The sequence below is a fragment of the Drosophila albomicans genome, chromosome X (assembly GCF_009650485.2).
Source record: "Drosophila albomicans strain 15112-1751.03 chromosome X, ASM965048v2, whole genome shotgun sequence".
Classification (NCBI taxonomy): Eukaryota; Metazoa; Arthropoda; class Insecta; order Diptera; family Drosophilidae; genus Drosophila; species Drosophila albomicans.
In genome coordinates this window covers 18,033,562-18,049,342 of record NC_047627.2, presented here as the reverse complement: position 1 = coordinate 18,049,342, position 15,781 = coordinate 18,033,562, and the positions used below count along the sequence as shown (strand labels likewise).

Sequence of the window (15,781 nt, the reverse complement as noted above, 5' to 3'; positions counted from 1 at the left end):
TTAGTAATACAATTTTAAATATCAGTTATTTTTATTAATGCTGAAATTGACTGCTTTAAAATTTTAAAATATGTATAAGCTCGAAATAAAAGGAAATTAGAAATTAATGTTAAAAAAGCGAAATACTGAATGGGTAGTTTCCTTTTTTTTAATATAAATATCTTATATAATACATTCTTAAAAACATAGATGCGCTAAACATAATATTTATTTAATTCTTAAATCTTAAAAATCGATATATGTATAAATAATTTTCACAAATTTAATAAATTTTTGAAAATTTTGCAAAAAAAATGCATTCATTTTTAAAAATACCTAAAATAAACTCTAATGAGTATATTCCCTGTTTAAATTAAATTAAGAAATCAAGATTAATTAAATATATATGATTATTCATTATTATTTCAAATAACAATTTTATACATTTTGTGTATACTTGTGAAACGTAGACTTAAGACACTAACAATTTTTGGATTAACTTAAATGGTTAAATGTTTTTGATTATATACACATGTTGCAAAGATTATGATATAAGAATAGAATGAAATCCTGAAAAGGGTATTGTTGCATTCTACAAAAACGTCTTGTCATCATAAGAGCAATAGCCTCTGTTATAAACACTCTTTCTCTTGGCCCGCTCAGTTCTGACCACGGAAAAGTGTAAAAGTTCATCACTTTGAAAGTGAGAGAGACACAGAAAGAGAGAGAGAGAGAGAGCATATCGTTAAATGAGTAGAATGTAATGCGTACAAGCTCAAAATATACAAAATAAAAAATTGTGCTTATACAAACTCAAACACACAGATACACAATGCAGATACTACTACTATATATATGTGTAGAAGCAGATCCGACTATTGCGCATCTGAAATATGGCGTTGTTCAGATACCGGAACTATTTGTAAATATTTTCCGCACACTTGCAGAATATATGCAAGTGAATCTGAATACATAGCATATATGTAAGTAATTATTTTCTGAGAAAAATTAATGAAAAACAGACATACAATGTACATATTGTAATTGATGGAAAGTGTTTGGGTATTTAAAGACGAGGACGTCCTCGTCACAACAAAGCAGACCGTGAAAATTACGATTTGTGTACAACGCATATCGATGTATGCGTAATAACGCAGCTTTGCGTCTTTCAATGCATTACGCAGAAAGTTCTTAAATTAACTTTTAAAAGCTTTTCTATTTTGATTTGATTTTAAAAGTGAACCAAAAAGCTTTCATTAGAATGTCATGCACTTTAAGCTTTGCTGCATGACGAACCAATCTCTTTCGATTGATCAAATGGTTATTACGTTTTTTCTTACACCCAAACCAATAATTATACATTGTTATATCAGATAAAGAGATAGGAATTCTTTGAGATACTTCTTTTTGAAATGCAATTAAAGCTTTGCTGCATGACGAACCAATCTTACGCCCGATCTTACACCCAAAATTAATAATTATACATTGTTATATCAGGAAAAGAGAAGAAAATTCTGATTGACATCTTTGGATCTATAGAACTGCAACTTTTATAGTTCGTTAATTGAAAGAGTTTGAAGTAGGTAAAACGAATATTTTTACCCACTTCACTACAATACGATTTATATATATTTTATTTTAAGTTTCGTTTTTACAGTAATGTTTGGGCAACTCTAAAATACAATAAAAACATACCTACCCGGTATAGTCTAGTCGGGAGGACTCAAAATATGTGGCTTTTGTTTTTAGTATTTTATTTTGAATTTTTGCTGTTCAAAGTCTACGTCTATGATATATCAATGATTTTGTAATTCGACAAATTTTGCGATTAGAAATAATTACATATATAGACATACTATTTTTTTTTTTTTTTTTTGACAAACAAACGGTCTAAACGATTGGGATTATTTTCGTAACACAACACGGATTAAAAATGCCCTTAGGTTACTCACTAACACACATTTACAGTCGAGTCAAATGTAAGTATATAAAACTGGATTCATTCATTTAATATGCCTCGCTTCTTCCTCTTCTCTACTGCGTTACCACGCCCTGGGCATGCTGCAGCCCTGTGCACAAATAGAGCATTATAATGCTGAGGGCCTGGACCCGCTCCTCTGACTGATTCTTTGTGCTAGCCATTGCTTTCCACGGCGAGTCTGATTTCAACTTCAACTTTTGGCCATCACTTTGAGGCGTTGTGTAACCCTCAGTTTCGGCATCCAATGCAATCTTCAGTTTCGTCAGCTGCAACACAACAATTTGTTGTTAATTTCGCAGAGAGAGAGAGAGAGGAGAGAAGTCAAGTCTTACCAGTTCATTAATTTTGGCCACACGCTCATTGGGTGGAATTTCCGTATAGAGATCCTTGCTGTAACTTTTGGCCAGATTCATAAGATCCTCGTTACGAGAATGCTTGACAATGGGCTCAGTGATGAGCACGACTTGTTCGAAGCTGAATGTTGCACACTCCAATGGCAAAGCATCTAAATGCTGTGTAACGCGCACAAAAGGATTTTGATTTGGAAGTTGTTGCTTCAATGCTTCTTCGGACATTGACGTCTTTCTGAAATTCAAACTCGGTTCAGAGAGAGATGGCAACAGAAAGAAAGAGCGAGAGAGGGAGAGAGAGAGAGAGAACTCACCGCGATAGCGACTGCTGCGGACTCGGAGGTAGACTCTTGGAGTTAATTGGCGAATTGTTGCCGGATAATGATGACACTATGCCGGGTATATCCAGATTGCTTGCCTGTCGCTTGATGCCCTGGGCAAGCATTTCGGTTAGACTCGCTCGGTGCACATCGAGATTGCCCTGCTGCGTTGGCTCAATGCCGCCATCGAAGCTCGCCTCATCGGGTTGCATGGCACCACTCGAACTTTTTGGCTCCACGAGGTCGATGTACTCGGCTTGGGTAATTGTAAACTCGGGCTTATTGACAACTGTTGTCTGGGTTGTAGTTGGGGGTGCATAGCACTCGACGGGGCCGCAGACGGTGGCGTTTTGACATTTGGCAATGCATTTCTTGTGACAGCACATGGTGCAATCTTTGCACTGCATCGCATCCTTTAGCCAGATCTTCTTGCCACAGAAATCACACTGTGTGGCACGGTGGAAATGGGTGCGTATAAAGTTGTGGGCTTTTGTCGTTGTCGCCGCTGTTGCAGCGCCATCTGAATACGTGGATTTTGCAGCTACCGCCTCTGCATTTCCATCTTCGGTGTTTTTATCACTGGTAGTTGATTGACTTCTAAAAAAAACAACGAAATAAAACTCAAGTAAAAAACAAGCAATCTGAAAAATATTACTAATATACCTAATTCTATATTTGGTATATTGATATATCACTACATTCAAAATATACCAGATTGTAAGTTTGTAGGTGTATTTCTCAAATAATTTTAACAATGTTTATCTAATCGTAACTAGAAATTATAAAGACTTGCATATGTATCGCGATCGTAGCGGAACTGAGCGTGGCAAAATTTATATTTCTGTCTCTTATAGTCTCTTATAGTCGCTACATAGATTTTATAGAGTCGGAGATGCCTCTTTCTGCCTGTTACATTGATTTCCTGGAGGCACAAAGTTATAATACCCTTCTACCCTATAGATAGCTGGCATAACAACATGTTTGCCTAAACTTACCTAACAGGAGACAAACTCTTGCCGGGAGTTTTTGATGTGCTCTCACTATTTGGACTGCCATTCCACGAAAAACCGAATAGAATATCGCCAAAGCAAAGATTCGGATTGAAGCCAGACTGATTCGACAATGGATGTGATTTACTGCAAAGGAATACAATATTAATAAATAATCAAGTAATATAAGTTTTTATATTCTCTACTCACACAGGCAATAGATTGGCCGGATTCAGAATTATTTGTTTGAGACATTGACTTAGCGTTGTTTCACAGCACTCGACCAATATCTGACCAATCTGTATGTTATTGTAGCCGAGTAGCACACTCTCGCCCGCACACTTGCCAAAGACGCATACATTGATATACCGACTGTTGGCATCCAGCTGAAAGTTGGACAAATCGCCCATATGAATGAGCGGACTGAACGGACAGTCGATCGTCGAGTGTTGATAGAAATAGTTGACATCATCTAGCGACTTTTCACCAGCCGCTGTACCTGTGACTGTTGACTTGTCATCAGCTGTTAAAGTGGCAGCGGACTTTGAAGGCGTCTCATCTGATTTATGTGCATCGCCGCTTTCACGGCTCATCGTCTTCTTGATGGCCTTGGCAATAATATTTGATTTTTTAGGTGAATTCGTGGGCGTTGCACTTAGACTCGACTCGCTCGAGTTGCGACTTTTTTGCACTGCCAAAAGTTTGGTGTTGATCTCAGTTGCATCGTCAGCATCCGATTTCGCTGCAGCAGAAACTGTGGCTGGAATATCGCATAGATCATCGTATTTCTCCAGATCCTCCAATATGGCATCGTTGCGTATGATGCCCGGAATAATGCGTTCGATGCGGAGGCAACAGACCGTCGACTGCAGATTTTTGACCACCTTGGCGATTTGCTGAATCGTCGTCACCTGTTTGCCCTCAATCGCAACAAGAATATCGCCCGACAATAGATTCGATTTGCAGGCCGGTGTGTTGGGCAGTATCGATTCGATTTTCACCACCTGACTGGTGCTCTGCTTGAACACAATGCCGATTTGCTGATTCTTCGCCTTGTGTATGATAACATCCAGTGAGATGAGCACATTGCGATTATCCTTTTGTTGTGCCTCAATGAATGGAACCGGCGCAAGCGTAATGGTGCAATAGATGTGACTGGTGCCGGGGCAGGCCATCAATCGTGACAGCTCGGCCACACGCACTGTGAGTCCACCGTTTGGCTGTATGTCGCACTCCCCGCCCGCCTCGTCCGGCGTCTCGGCTGTCCAGTGGAAGAAGGGTTTGTAGCGCAGTTTGTAGTTGGGCAGCGTGTGTTTTCGTCGGACTGCTTTGCGTATTTGATTCGATATGAGGTTCGTAATATTTGATTGCATTTGCCGCCCTTGATACTTGGATTCAACCACCAAATTGAGTTCCGGATCGCCCAAAAAGCTAAGCGACCAGTGCGTGTACGGTTTGCGTGTGAACTGTAGACGGACCAAGCCAGATAGCTGTTTCACTAAAAAAAACAAAACATTCAATAGCAAAGAATTATTTATGACGCAATTAAGTATATGCTTTAAGCGGGTCAAAAGTCTATACGATACTAAATAATGATCTTTGGCCTTGAAGGTCAATCAAATTGGTCTTGAAATGAAAAATAATTGAATTAAAAATGGTTTAGTTAGTTAGAGCATGAACGGAAGTAGAAATTATCTAGAAAATGATGCCAGCAATAAATCAATTGCATTTTCATTGTTGTAATCTCTCCTTCGCTATAATATTTACCTTTTAGCATAATGGAACCTTTCTTTCCCAGCACCATGTCCGCATCGATGGAAGTAGAGAAATTCCCTATGTAGTTAATATCCATTAACAAGTCTAAGTTTTCGATGCGCTGTTCTGCCTCATCGAGTTGCACATTATGCACCGATAGAGATTTAATGTCTGGAAACTGGTCGCCCAACTCAAGTTCCCTGATCTGAAAGTAGATATATTTGCATTAATGTTTTCTAGCCGCTACAACTGCAACTAATAAGCAAACCGTTAATTTGTCCAGTAATTTTCCAGTAGTTGTTTTAGTAATTAGCTCATCTAGCTCAATAGTGAGCTTGCGATAAAACCATTTGCGTACACGATTTGAGTTTTTGAATTCGTGAAACAGGAACTGCATAACGAAATTGAAGGAACCCAACGTGGATGAGTTTTGCACATTATTGTGATGAACTTCGTAGTTGGTGCCATCGTTTTGGCCAGTGTTTAGATTTCGTGCCGTTTGCTTTATATTCTGATGATTAATAAATATTAATATTTATTGATAATACTTACAAACATTCTCTAACTCACCGTGGGTAATGTATACATAGCGCTCATTTGTTTCTGTTCCTCGCTTTCATCGGGTAGATTTGAGAATTTGATAAAGAGCAAATACTGCAGTAATATCATAACTACGCCACCGATTAGCAGGAATATTAGACAGAGCAATAATATATTTGATATGGGAATCTCCATTTTGCTTGTTGCTATCGAGTCCTTCAAAAGTTTCAGCTTCGCTCTGATTCTAATTCTCTGTTTTATTTCCCTTCCTCTTGTAATTGCATACGTCAAATCGGTTTCAGTCTTTTCAAATACGGGTTAGATACTATATGTATGAGTAGTACATATCGTACGTGCATTCACAATTTGCTACCCATCATCTCGTCAATATCCATATGGATTGACAATTGGACTTTGAGTGCTAGCTAATCACTCCGTCCATTTGTATATTGTTATTCATTAAAATTTCGTACTTTGTTAATTCCACCAACGTTTGCTTAAATATACTACAACAAACGACAAATTAAAATCAATACTGCTGATTACTTTCACTGCGCATGACCCGACTATCAGCTGTTAAGTCTTGCGTAAGAGAGTGACCATACACAAGAACACCACACAAACATTTCCAGAACTTGTAAGGACAAACAGCTGATTGCCTTTGTTGACGTCCGGCATGTCCTTGGCGCTAAATATTGCTTGCTTTGAATGTAAAATTTGAATGGCAACTGGGGTGCATTGAATAATGATGAGTTTTAGTTGGTAACAGGACATTTTTTAAGTCTCTTCTCTTTTTAACATTTCACAGCTGAAACCTACATTAACTCAAGCGATATTTTCTAGATGTTTAAATTGATAACATTAAAAGAATATTAACCTCTTGGCTACAGCCAAAACTAGCAGGGCACTTTATACGTAGTTGGGATATATCAGTAATAAATAATATATTATTTAACTCCAATTTCAGATGTATCCAGAGATATGTAAAACGAGTTTTCTGCACACAAAAAACTTCCATTCGAGGCTGTTTGAATTACTTTTGCGGATATTGACAAGGATTATGGATGATTGAAATAATTAATTAAGTAAATGACATAATTGTGGTAGATTTAGGTTGCCAACATAACATAAATCAACATCAAGCAGAAATACACCAAGTCACTTGCTGGATAATACAAATAAATTATTTTAAAATTTTAACGAATCTCATTTTTTGTCGTTTTCATTTCACATTCAAAATTTGTTATATTCTTTAGCACGATGATAGCTCTAATCAAAAAGCTTCGCTTGTCATAGGTGCTGGAAAGATCTGACAGAGTTTGGCCAAGATATACGCAATTTTGGTTTATGAAGAACTACCTTTATGTCACAGTCACCAATCAGTTTATTTTTATAAGAGCAATCCTTACGCCAAAGGACATCGAGATCGTCCTCTTAGTGACCGAGATAAAGTGGATTTCTAAACTGTGTCCTTGAATTTCAATCGATAGAACTAGTTATCCTGATTACAAAAAGGTAAGTCCAGGCAAGATCATTTAGGATTTGGCCGAGATATGAGGGAGAAACGCAAATATTAAACGAAAAATTATATCGGAATTTTAACGGATTCTTTTTTGGCGGTTAATTTTATATTTTAAATTGGCGCCCAAGTGGATAGCGCTACTAATTCAGTTGGTGACTTACTGTAGTTCTGCTTGCTGCTGATTTATGTTCTCCTGGTATTTCATTTGTTGACTGAGCATTTTATGGCCTCATCTGTTGCTGTTGCAGGTCATTTAAAAGCAGCCGTGAACGGCTAAAAGAATCAAGTAAGCTGATAAAATACCAGGCGAACATAAGTCAGTAGTAAGTAGAAATACAGCAAATCGCTTGCTTATTTGATGGCGGCAACTTTAGCTCTCAAAAGTAAGCAACAAAAATTTCATATTTTAAAATTGAAATTGCGCGCTATATTCAAAAAATATTGGAAGTGCTGCAAACAGATGAAGCATACTTTCAGGCTGCACCAATTGAACCCTCATTGTATCAACAAACAATAGATGGCGCTACTAAGCAGCTGGATATGAGAATTGCAAATTCCAGGATAACTCGAAAACTGCAAGGACTATTAGTATGTCCTTTGGCACGATAATAGCTCCCATAAAATTACATCGTTTCGCATAGTTACTGCAGGATCAAAAAGGATATTACTGAGATATAAGCAATTTTCAAATTACAAAAAAGTAAATTTATCTCGCGTCCTGTAAGGACATTCATCCTTTTAAGTGTATTTATAAGTTTGCGTTTATAAGAGCAATTCTTGTGTCAAAGGATTTTGCAATCGCCCTTCAAATGACCGAGATACAGTCAATTTTTTAAATGTTCGCTCATTATTAAGGTTATGGGAATATGCTTAAAGTCCTTGCATGTTACTTCAAAGAATTAATTATCCTGATTACGAAAAGGAAAGTTCCGGCAATATCCTTTAAGATTTCGCTGAGATGTAACAGAAAAACGAAATACTATATAAACAAATTATATTTGAATTTTAACGGCGGTTCCTTTTTAAATTTAAATTAGTTCCAAAATGGCTGACGTCATTAATTTTGTAGCTGATTTAGAGAAGTTCTGCTAGCTGCTGATTCATGTTCTCCTGGTATTTCGTTTGCTGACTGGACAGGTTTTACCGTCATTTGATGTTGTTCTTGACCACTTGAAACAACCACGAACGGCTGAAAAGAACCAAGTCAGCTGATGAAATACCAGGCGAACATAAATCAGCAGCAAGCAGATATGCAGCACGTCACTTACCTATTTTGTGTTGGTAACTTTCGCTTCTTAAAGTATGCTACAACAATTTACATATTTTTGCAGTGGCCTTTAGGTGGTAAGTTGGAGCAACAATAAATATATGTAGCATACTTTTAGGATGCACAAATTTAAATACTTATTGCGCTAACGAATCATAGATGGCGCTACAAAGCAGTTAGTGACGAGGCTATAATTCTATGATTCTTTATAGTTAGGGCTTGTTTTCGATGTTAATTAAGTAAGTAGAGTTGGGTATTTATTTAATAGCTTTTCACAACTACAAACATACTTTATATTTATAATTAGTTTATAAAGTTGCAAATCAAAAGCTAAAGAAAAACGCTTTCCAAGTTAGTTTGGAAATTATTTTATTTCAATATATTTCATATTAATCAGTAGTTCATATTTTCTGCTCTTTTTTTAATTATATATATATTTATTTTGTTTTAAACTTTTACACAAAAATACGTGTTGTGTGAGTGTGTATGTGTGTATGATTTGTGTTTTTGTATGGGTGAGCGAATGCTGTGAGTGAAGTCCGCTTTGGACGAGCACTCGTTGGCAATTTAGTTAGACTAACGAGTGTACTCATGGGTACTCGCCCACCCCCATTTTGCCCCTCGGACGAAACTTAAATTTTAAATACAATTTTCATTTGAATATTTTCCATTTAAATGCATTTCAGAAAAGTTTTTTTTTTGGTATGGTTCTTCATTTTTGAGTGTTTCTTTTTTTTTTGTTTTTAATAATTTTTTTTGCGTTTTGTTGTTGTTGTTATTTTATCCTTTTATCTGTTGTCTGCTTATTTGGTTTTTCACTCTTTTTTTGTGTGTTTATTTGTATTTTTTATTTTTATTGTTGTTCGGTTTTGTTGCAGATTGGAATTGGGGTTTCACATATATACTCGTACATATTGTATAATTAGTATTTGTTGATATACGGCTTCTGCGATTAGCTCTTCAATATGGCCAGTGTAGTTTTTGTAGTTGACAAGAGTTGACATCAAATGTGAGTAGTACTAGTAGATTTATGTTTATGTGAGTGTCTGTGTGTCTATGTATGTACTTAAGTTTTATTGTTGCTTGATTTCGTTAATGCATTTAACTTGATTCATTGTACACTTAGAATTGTTTTTGCTTTGCTCGCCTTCGTCATCATTATTTAGAGATTTATATATACTTTTTTTTGTGTTGGTTTATTCATTTGAAATGTTTCTTTGGGTTCCATTACGACAAGTTTGACTTGTTTTCCTTTGTTTCATAGTTTTTCTTTTCTCTTTTTTCTTTGTTGTTGTGGGTGCTGTATTTATACCACTTGTAAATAGTTTCCAACTGCTTTACCTAGTAATTTCCACTCAAATGCAATTTATTCATATACTCGACATTTCATATATATTTTCTTTTTTTTTGCGATTTATGGTCAACTGTGGCAGGGGGAAAGAGATGCGTAGTTAACACACACATATTTGTATGACTTATTTGATTTTAATACATATTATTTAATATTTTACACTTAATCTTTGCAGCTGCTAATATATTTATTTGTATGTATGTAATTGCCACTTATTCAACACGACGTGCATGCAAAGTTTCTTTTATTTTGTAGTATTAATTCTTTGTTTCTTTTGAATCTTTTTTGTGTATGATACGCTGAATAGGCATTTCTCTCTATATATATTTTTTAGTTTTTGTATATATTTTTAGTAGTTTTCCTACTCCTTCAAGCTAGTTTCCACATAATTGATGCCATATTCATTTAATTATTTTTTTTGTTTTTTTTTTGTTATCAACAATTTTTACTTAAAAATAATAATAATAATAACTTTTAGTATGTATGTTTGTGTGTATATTACTCTAGTCAATTATTTGTAGAGATTTCATTTCCATTGACATACACCTTTTGAAAATATATATATAGCATTATTTATATGTAGACTTTCATTTGCTTAGACTCTTTCAAAAAGATCATAAACTTTGACTAGATTTCGATTTAGTAGGTAATCCTAGAAGTTCTCAATCCACCAAAGAAAGCGGGGTTAGTCTCCAAAGCTCCTGTTAAACATACTTGTAGTACACGTATTTCGTTATTTTCTCTCGATTGAAACTTTTCATGTGTGAGTGTGTCTGTCGATGTGAGTGTGTGTCAGTGTGTGTGTGTGTGTGGGCCTTTAAAGAGAGCATCTAAGCTTCGGCCTGCCGAAGAATGCTTTAATAACTTTTACTCGTTTTACTCCATTTAAAATTGCATCAAAGTTTCGCTTTCATCTTGTCCCCATTTTGTATTTTTTTTAGTTTTTTTTTTGTTGGTTTGTTTGTTGTATAATAAAATGTAGTCTTTGTTTTTGTTTTGTTGAATTTAAAGGCTTTTGGTTTTGAAGTTCAGGAGGGTCTCTAGTATGTATATATATATATATATATATATATAGTATATATGTATATAAGTAGTATATATAGTCTATGCACTTAAATGTACTTCTCTAAGAGCTCTTTTTTAACTGTCGCGTGCAGTATTTGCAGTGGGTCAGGGAAGGTAGCGGGAAAGAGTGAGAGAAAGAGGGACAGATACAGGTTTATATATATAGAGAGAGAGAGAGAAAAACGTAAACGCAATAATTGAGCATATATGTTTATATGGTAGGAAGTATCTGCTGTCCGATATTCAACAGTTATCGATAATAAATGATCTTCTTGGGCTCTTGGGAAGCGCGTTGATGCACTACTGTGGTCCGTTATCGGTGGTTATTTGCATGTTGAATGTTCGATACGACAGTCTGTCTGTCTGTCTGTCCGTCCGTCCGTCCGTCTGCCTTTTTTGGAGGGGATTCTGACTGACTATTGCAGAGATTAGTGGTATGGAAACCTTTATTTTGGAAAGTTCTTTTTTGCTGCCACTCCATTTTTTGTGTAAGATACGTAGAAAAGTATAAATTAGATGCTGTCGCCTGACAACAAAAATCGATTTATCGTTTATCGCAATCGCAATTGCTGCCATCGATTTGATCAGGCTTCAGCTTAGCTGTGCTGTAGATAGTCGACAGGTAGTTGTGGTTGAGAGTTACGTGTATTTCTTTGTTTTCATTTGACTTTTACATTTAATATTGATTTATCAGTTGTCTTTTTTCTTTTGGGTTTTGTAGTTTACATTTAACTATTCGCAAGAACAAGTAATATATCTATATGTGTGTGTGTGTGTATGCTATATAATGTTTTTTACGCGTATTTATTTATAATGCATGCTGCTTTCAGTATTCAGACAGTGAGAAAGTTACAGATTTAGTCTGTGTGTGTGTGAGAGAGAAACATAGATAGACAGAGTGAAAGATAGAGATAGAGAGTATTTAGTGATTTGGTCCAAATTGCTCATAATATTTGTTTTAACATTTTTGTTTTTCTGCCTAGCCACACATATATCGTACACAATTTGCTCTTAACTATTCGTACTACCGTTCTACAAAATATAAACAAACATTTGCCCATCCGATAACTTTAACTCGTCACCTACCTACATACATACATCTGATTTTATAATTGATACATTTCGAACATATTTTGCAAACAATTTTTGCTTTGCTTTTTGTTTATATTTTTCGTTTAGTTTATTTATTTTTGCCTTTGCTGCATTTTGGAGGTGGAGGGGGAAGCGTGTGTTTTATTTGTGTTTTTCTGTTTTGTTCTTGTTCATTATTTTTGTAATTGACTGCCAAAAATGTAGACTAATATTTAAATTGTACATTGAAAAGCATTTTCATTTTCATTTTTTTCTAGTCTAATTAAATTATGCTTAAAATGGTTTTTGTAGTTTCAGTTTTATTTTGTTTTCTCTTCTCATTTTTTTTTTTTTTTTGTAAGTTTTCATTGACATTTTTTTTTTGTTTTTATACATTTGTAAAACACCTAGAGTTTTTTTTTGTTTAGTTTAATTTAACATATATAGTTTTATTTTTTTCTTTTTAGTTTGTTCAATTGCATATATATATATATATTTAGATTTTTGTTTTTTGGTTTTTGTTGGAAAGGTTTGTAAATTCAAGTATTAGTCTTTATGTTTTTCATCAAACAAGGGAAGTTGTGGCATTTTGCAATGGGCCTCGTTCAAAGTTTGAAAGCGCTTTCAATACACACGCAAGCCTCTCTGTGTGCGTGTGTGTATGTGTGTGTGTGTGAAACAATTCATTGTGTGGTTGATTTGTTGAAGCGATACTTGGTAGATCATACTTATAGCTAATACATACTCGTAATACATTTATACACCTAAAGATTTCAGTTTGTTTCTAGTATATATTGATTTTTGTTTTGGTATTTTGGTATCTGTAGACATTACTTTCAGCTGCACTAAGTCAGCTCTAACTATGCTCAAAAAAAAAAAAAAAAAAAAAAAAATTTTGACATCGCAAACATTAATATTGTTTTCTTTTAGTTTTGTCATTGTTTTCGCTTTGATCAACATACTCATAGACATCTTGAGCAACAACAACAACAATAACAATAACGACGATTGCGTTGACGTTGACTACAAACTGAAAAAATATAGATATATGTATGTCCGTATATGTCTCCAATTACAATTAACAATAAATGTATGTACGTACACAAATTTGATATCGTTTACCATTTAGTTATAATATTTTGCCATCAATTTCGTATTTTTAGCTAGACATTTAAATGTACATTTAATTAACGTCGTTAAATTTAAACAGATTTCCACCATTTTGCCATATTGTGTCTTAAAATCGTATCGTAGTTTGTATTCATTTTGTGTTTTCATTGTTTATTGTAAATTAAACAAAAAACAAAAAAAAAAAAAAAACGAAGAAAATTTCTATGAAAATGCACATAGTTTAGTTCTCCATATAAGTTTGGCCAAGTACCAGCTTGGTTGCCAGCTGCGCTTAACTTTTAATTGAAATTTGTGTGTGTTTTGTGTATTTTTCTTTCTTTCTTTTTTACTTTTTTTTTTTAATATTATTTTCCTACTATATTTACTTTCCGTCCCCAGTCCCCTTGCCCCTTGTCTTAAAACCAATTGCCACTGTGTGACCCTGGCGCTAAAAAGTATGCTATGTATTTTCAACATGACATGCGTGTGTGTTTGGTTGTGTGTGTGAGTGTGTGTATGTGCGCGTATCGCAAATTTAACATAATTACATACAGAAATTTACATTGATATTATTTATATATATATTATTTTTCTATAATTTTTCATTTCAATTTGTTTTCTTTGTTTGCTTTGGGACACAAGTTCGCCCAGCTTTTATTTTCATTCTCCATTTTCCAGTTCGTCAATAGTTTTTCATTTTTCATCCTGCTTGGGATGTCAAGTTCGGGTTTTGTTGCATTTTGCAAATACAAATGCTTCGCTTTTTGCAGTTCTGTGTGGTTAATTTGTTTGTTCTTTTGTCGGGATGTTTTTTCTTCATTTTCTTTTATTTTGCTTAACTCGCTCCTTCATTGCCATCTTACCGGAAATGCACGATGCGATGTGTCCTGCACTTTTCGTATATCTTTGGAGATGTGTATGTGTGTGTGTGGAGGCAACGCCAGCAATAATTAATGAGCTTAAGATGAGTATTGAGCCATATTTATCGAATTGAGTTTCAATTATGTTGAAATATTGAATAGACTCTTTTCGTTTGTGGAAAGTTGTTTAAAGTTCGACTTGAAAATGTAATAAAATTTAATATTGTGTGTTTACTTAACATACAAAAATTTTAAATTCAAAAGCTAAGAGCGAGAAAAAATGTTTGCAAGTGAATTGTATTGATGACATATTCAAGTACTATTAATGGATTTCACAGTATAGTCTTTTATAGTCATCAAAATTTGTATTTAAAATAGTTAATGAATATGAGAAGTCAAACGCATATACAAAATATTCCACTAAAAAAAGTGAATATCAAGCTTATGATAGTGAAAGAAAGTATTAAACATTTATTGTGTGTAAAGCAAATACTTTGGCTGAAACTGAAAATGTCCCATGTATTCCACTGGATGATGAGCTGCATTTGACATGAATCCATTAAAATAAGGAGACAAAGAAGGTTTAGAACTCAAAATGTGTTTGATTGACAAAAAATCAGTTAAACTTTTAATCAAATTGAAATGCACCGACAATAAACCAACTAAACTTTCAAGCAACTTCAAATGCATCGCCATGGAATTCAGTAAACATTGTTAAGCTGTGCCAATGTTATTTGCTCAATCAAAAAAAACTGCAATTGAATATGTTTCGAGCTGGAACTGACAAGGTGCTAATTGTTAATTCGCCACATGTGGCGAGCGACTGCCCATCAACGAGTTGTTGAAAAGTTTTTGGGCAACACGAAATGAGCAAAAAGAAAGACGAAATTGGTATCGCAATCGAGTTGCAACAAAATGTATATCTCGACGGCGTCGAAAAACTTTTTAGCCAAAGCGAACCGAACCGAACCGAACTGAAGTGGGAGTGTCCCTGGGGGCATGGCTGGTTGCAATTAGGATTCCCTTCAAAAACTGCTAAACAAATTTTTGTGGTACATTTGAATGGCTGAAAGGCTGCGGGGCATGCAAAATTCGAGTTTCGATGCGATGCGTTGCGTTGCGTTCAGTTGAGTGTCATTCGCTTCAATTGCAGCAGCAGAAGCAGCAACTGCAGCAGATGAGGCAGCAGAGCCATTGGTTTTGGCGTTTAATTGTGTGCCACAAGCAGCACCTGCAACAGCTGCGCTGCGCTGCGTGCTACAAAATCGAATTGAGCCCCACGCTGACTTTCAATAACGTGGCACGCTGCATGCTGCAAGCGTAGTCCGTGTCAGCAGCTGCCCCATGTGGTGTTGCCTCTCCCCTCCACACACACTAACGAAAAAAAAAGAAAACCACGTAGCACCAAATGAAATTAGGCATACATACATGGTCGCTCCTGGTGGCCAGCTATCTTGTCCGCCGAGTGTGGAGTGTGGAGTGTGTGTGGCGGGGGCGGGGGGCAAAGGGTGGCAGCAAGGTTGCATGGGGAACGCGCTCCACGTTGGCGTATGCAAAATGCAAAAATTTGTTTTGCGTAATTAAACGTGAACGCAGACGCATACAGTGTGTGGTATGTGGC

At 35.4% G+C, this 15,781-nt stretch overlaps 1 protein-coding gene across 1 annotated transcript; it reads right to left on the bottom strand.

The window, feature by feature from the left end:
• Positions 1 to 347: 347 nt before the first annotated feature.
• LOC117577639 (PDZ domain-containing protein 8) lies at positions 348 to 6,451 on the bottom strand. The gene is made up of 8 exons (XM_034262508.2): positions 5,945 to 6,451; positions 5,643 to 5,885; positions 5,387 to 5,579; positions 3,830 to 5,117; positions 3,626 to 3,766; positions 2,625 to 3,227; positions 2,293 to 2,545; positions 348 to 2,226 (listed from the first exon to the last, which is right to left on the bottom strand). The coding sequence occupies exons 1-8, from the start codon at positions 6,107 to 6,109 to the stop codon at positions 2,014 to 2,016; spliced, it is 3,099 nt and encodes a 1,032-aa protein (XP_034118399.1). The 5' UTR covers positions 6,110 to 6,451; the 3' UTR covers positions 348 to 2,013.
• Positions 6,452 to 15,781: the final 9,330 nt, after the last annotated feature.

Bases quoted from the DNA above. Each gene is read 5' to 3' on its own strand.
- LOC117577639 (XM_034262508.2), bottom strand. From the start codon at position 6,109: ATGGAGATTCCCATATCAAATATATTATTGCTCTGTCTAATATTCCTG. The intron at 3,228-3,625 runs GTAAGTTTAGGC...TGTTTTTTTTAG, and splicing joins AAGAGTTTGTCTCCTGTTAG to AAGTCAATCAACTACCAGTG. The intron at 2,227-2,292 runs GTAAGACTTGAC...GTTGTGTTGCAG, and splicing joins TGGCCAAAATTAATGAACTG to CTGACGAAACTGAAGATTGC.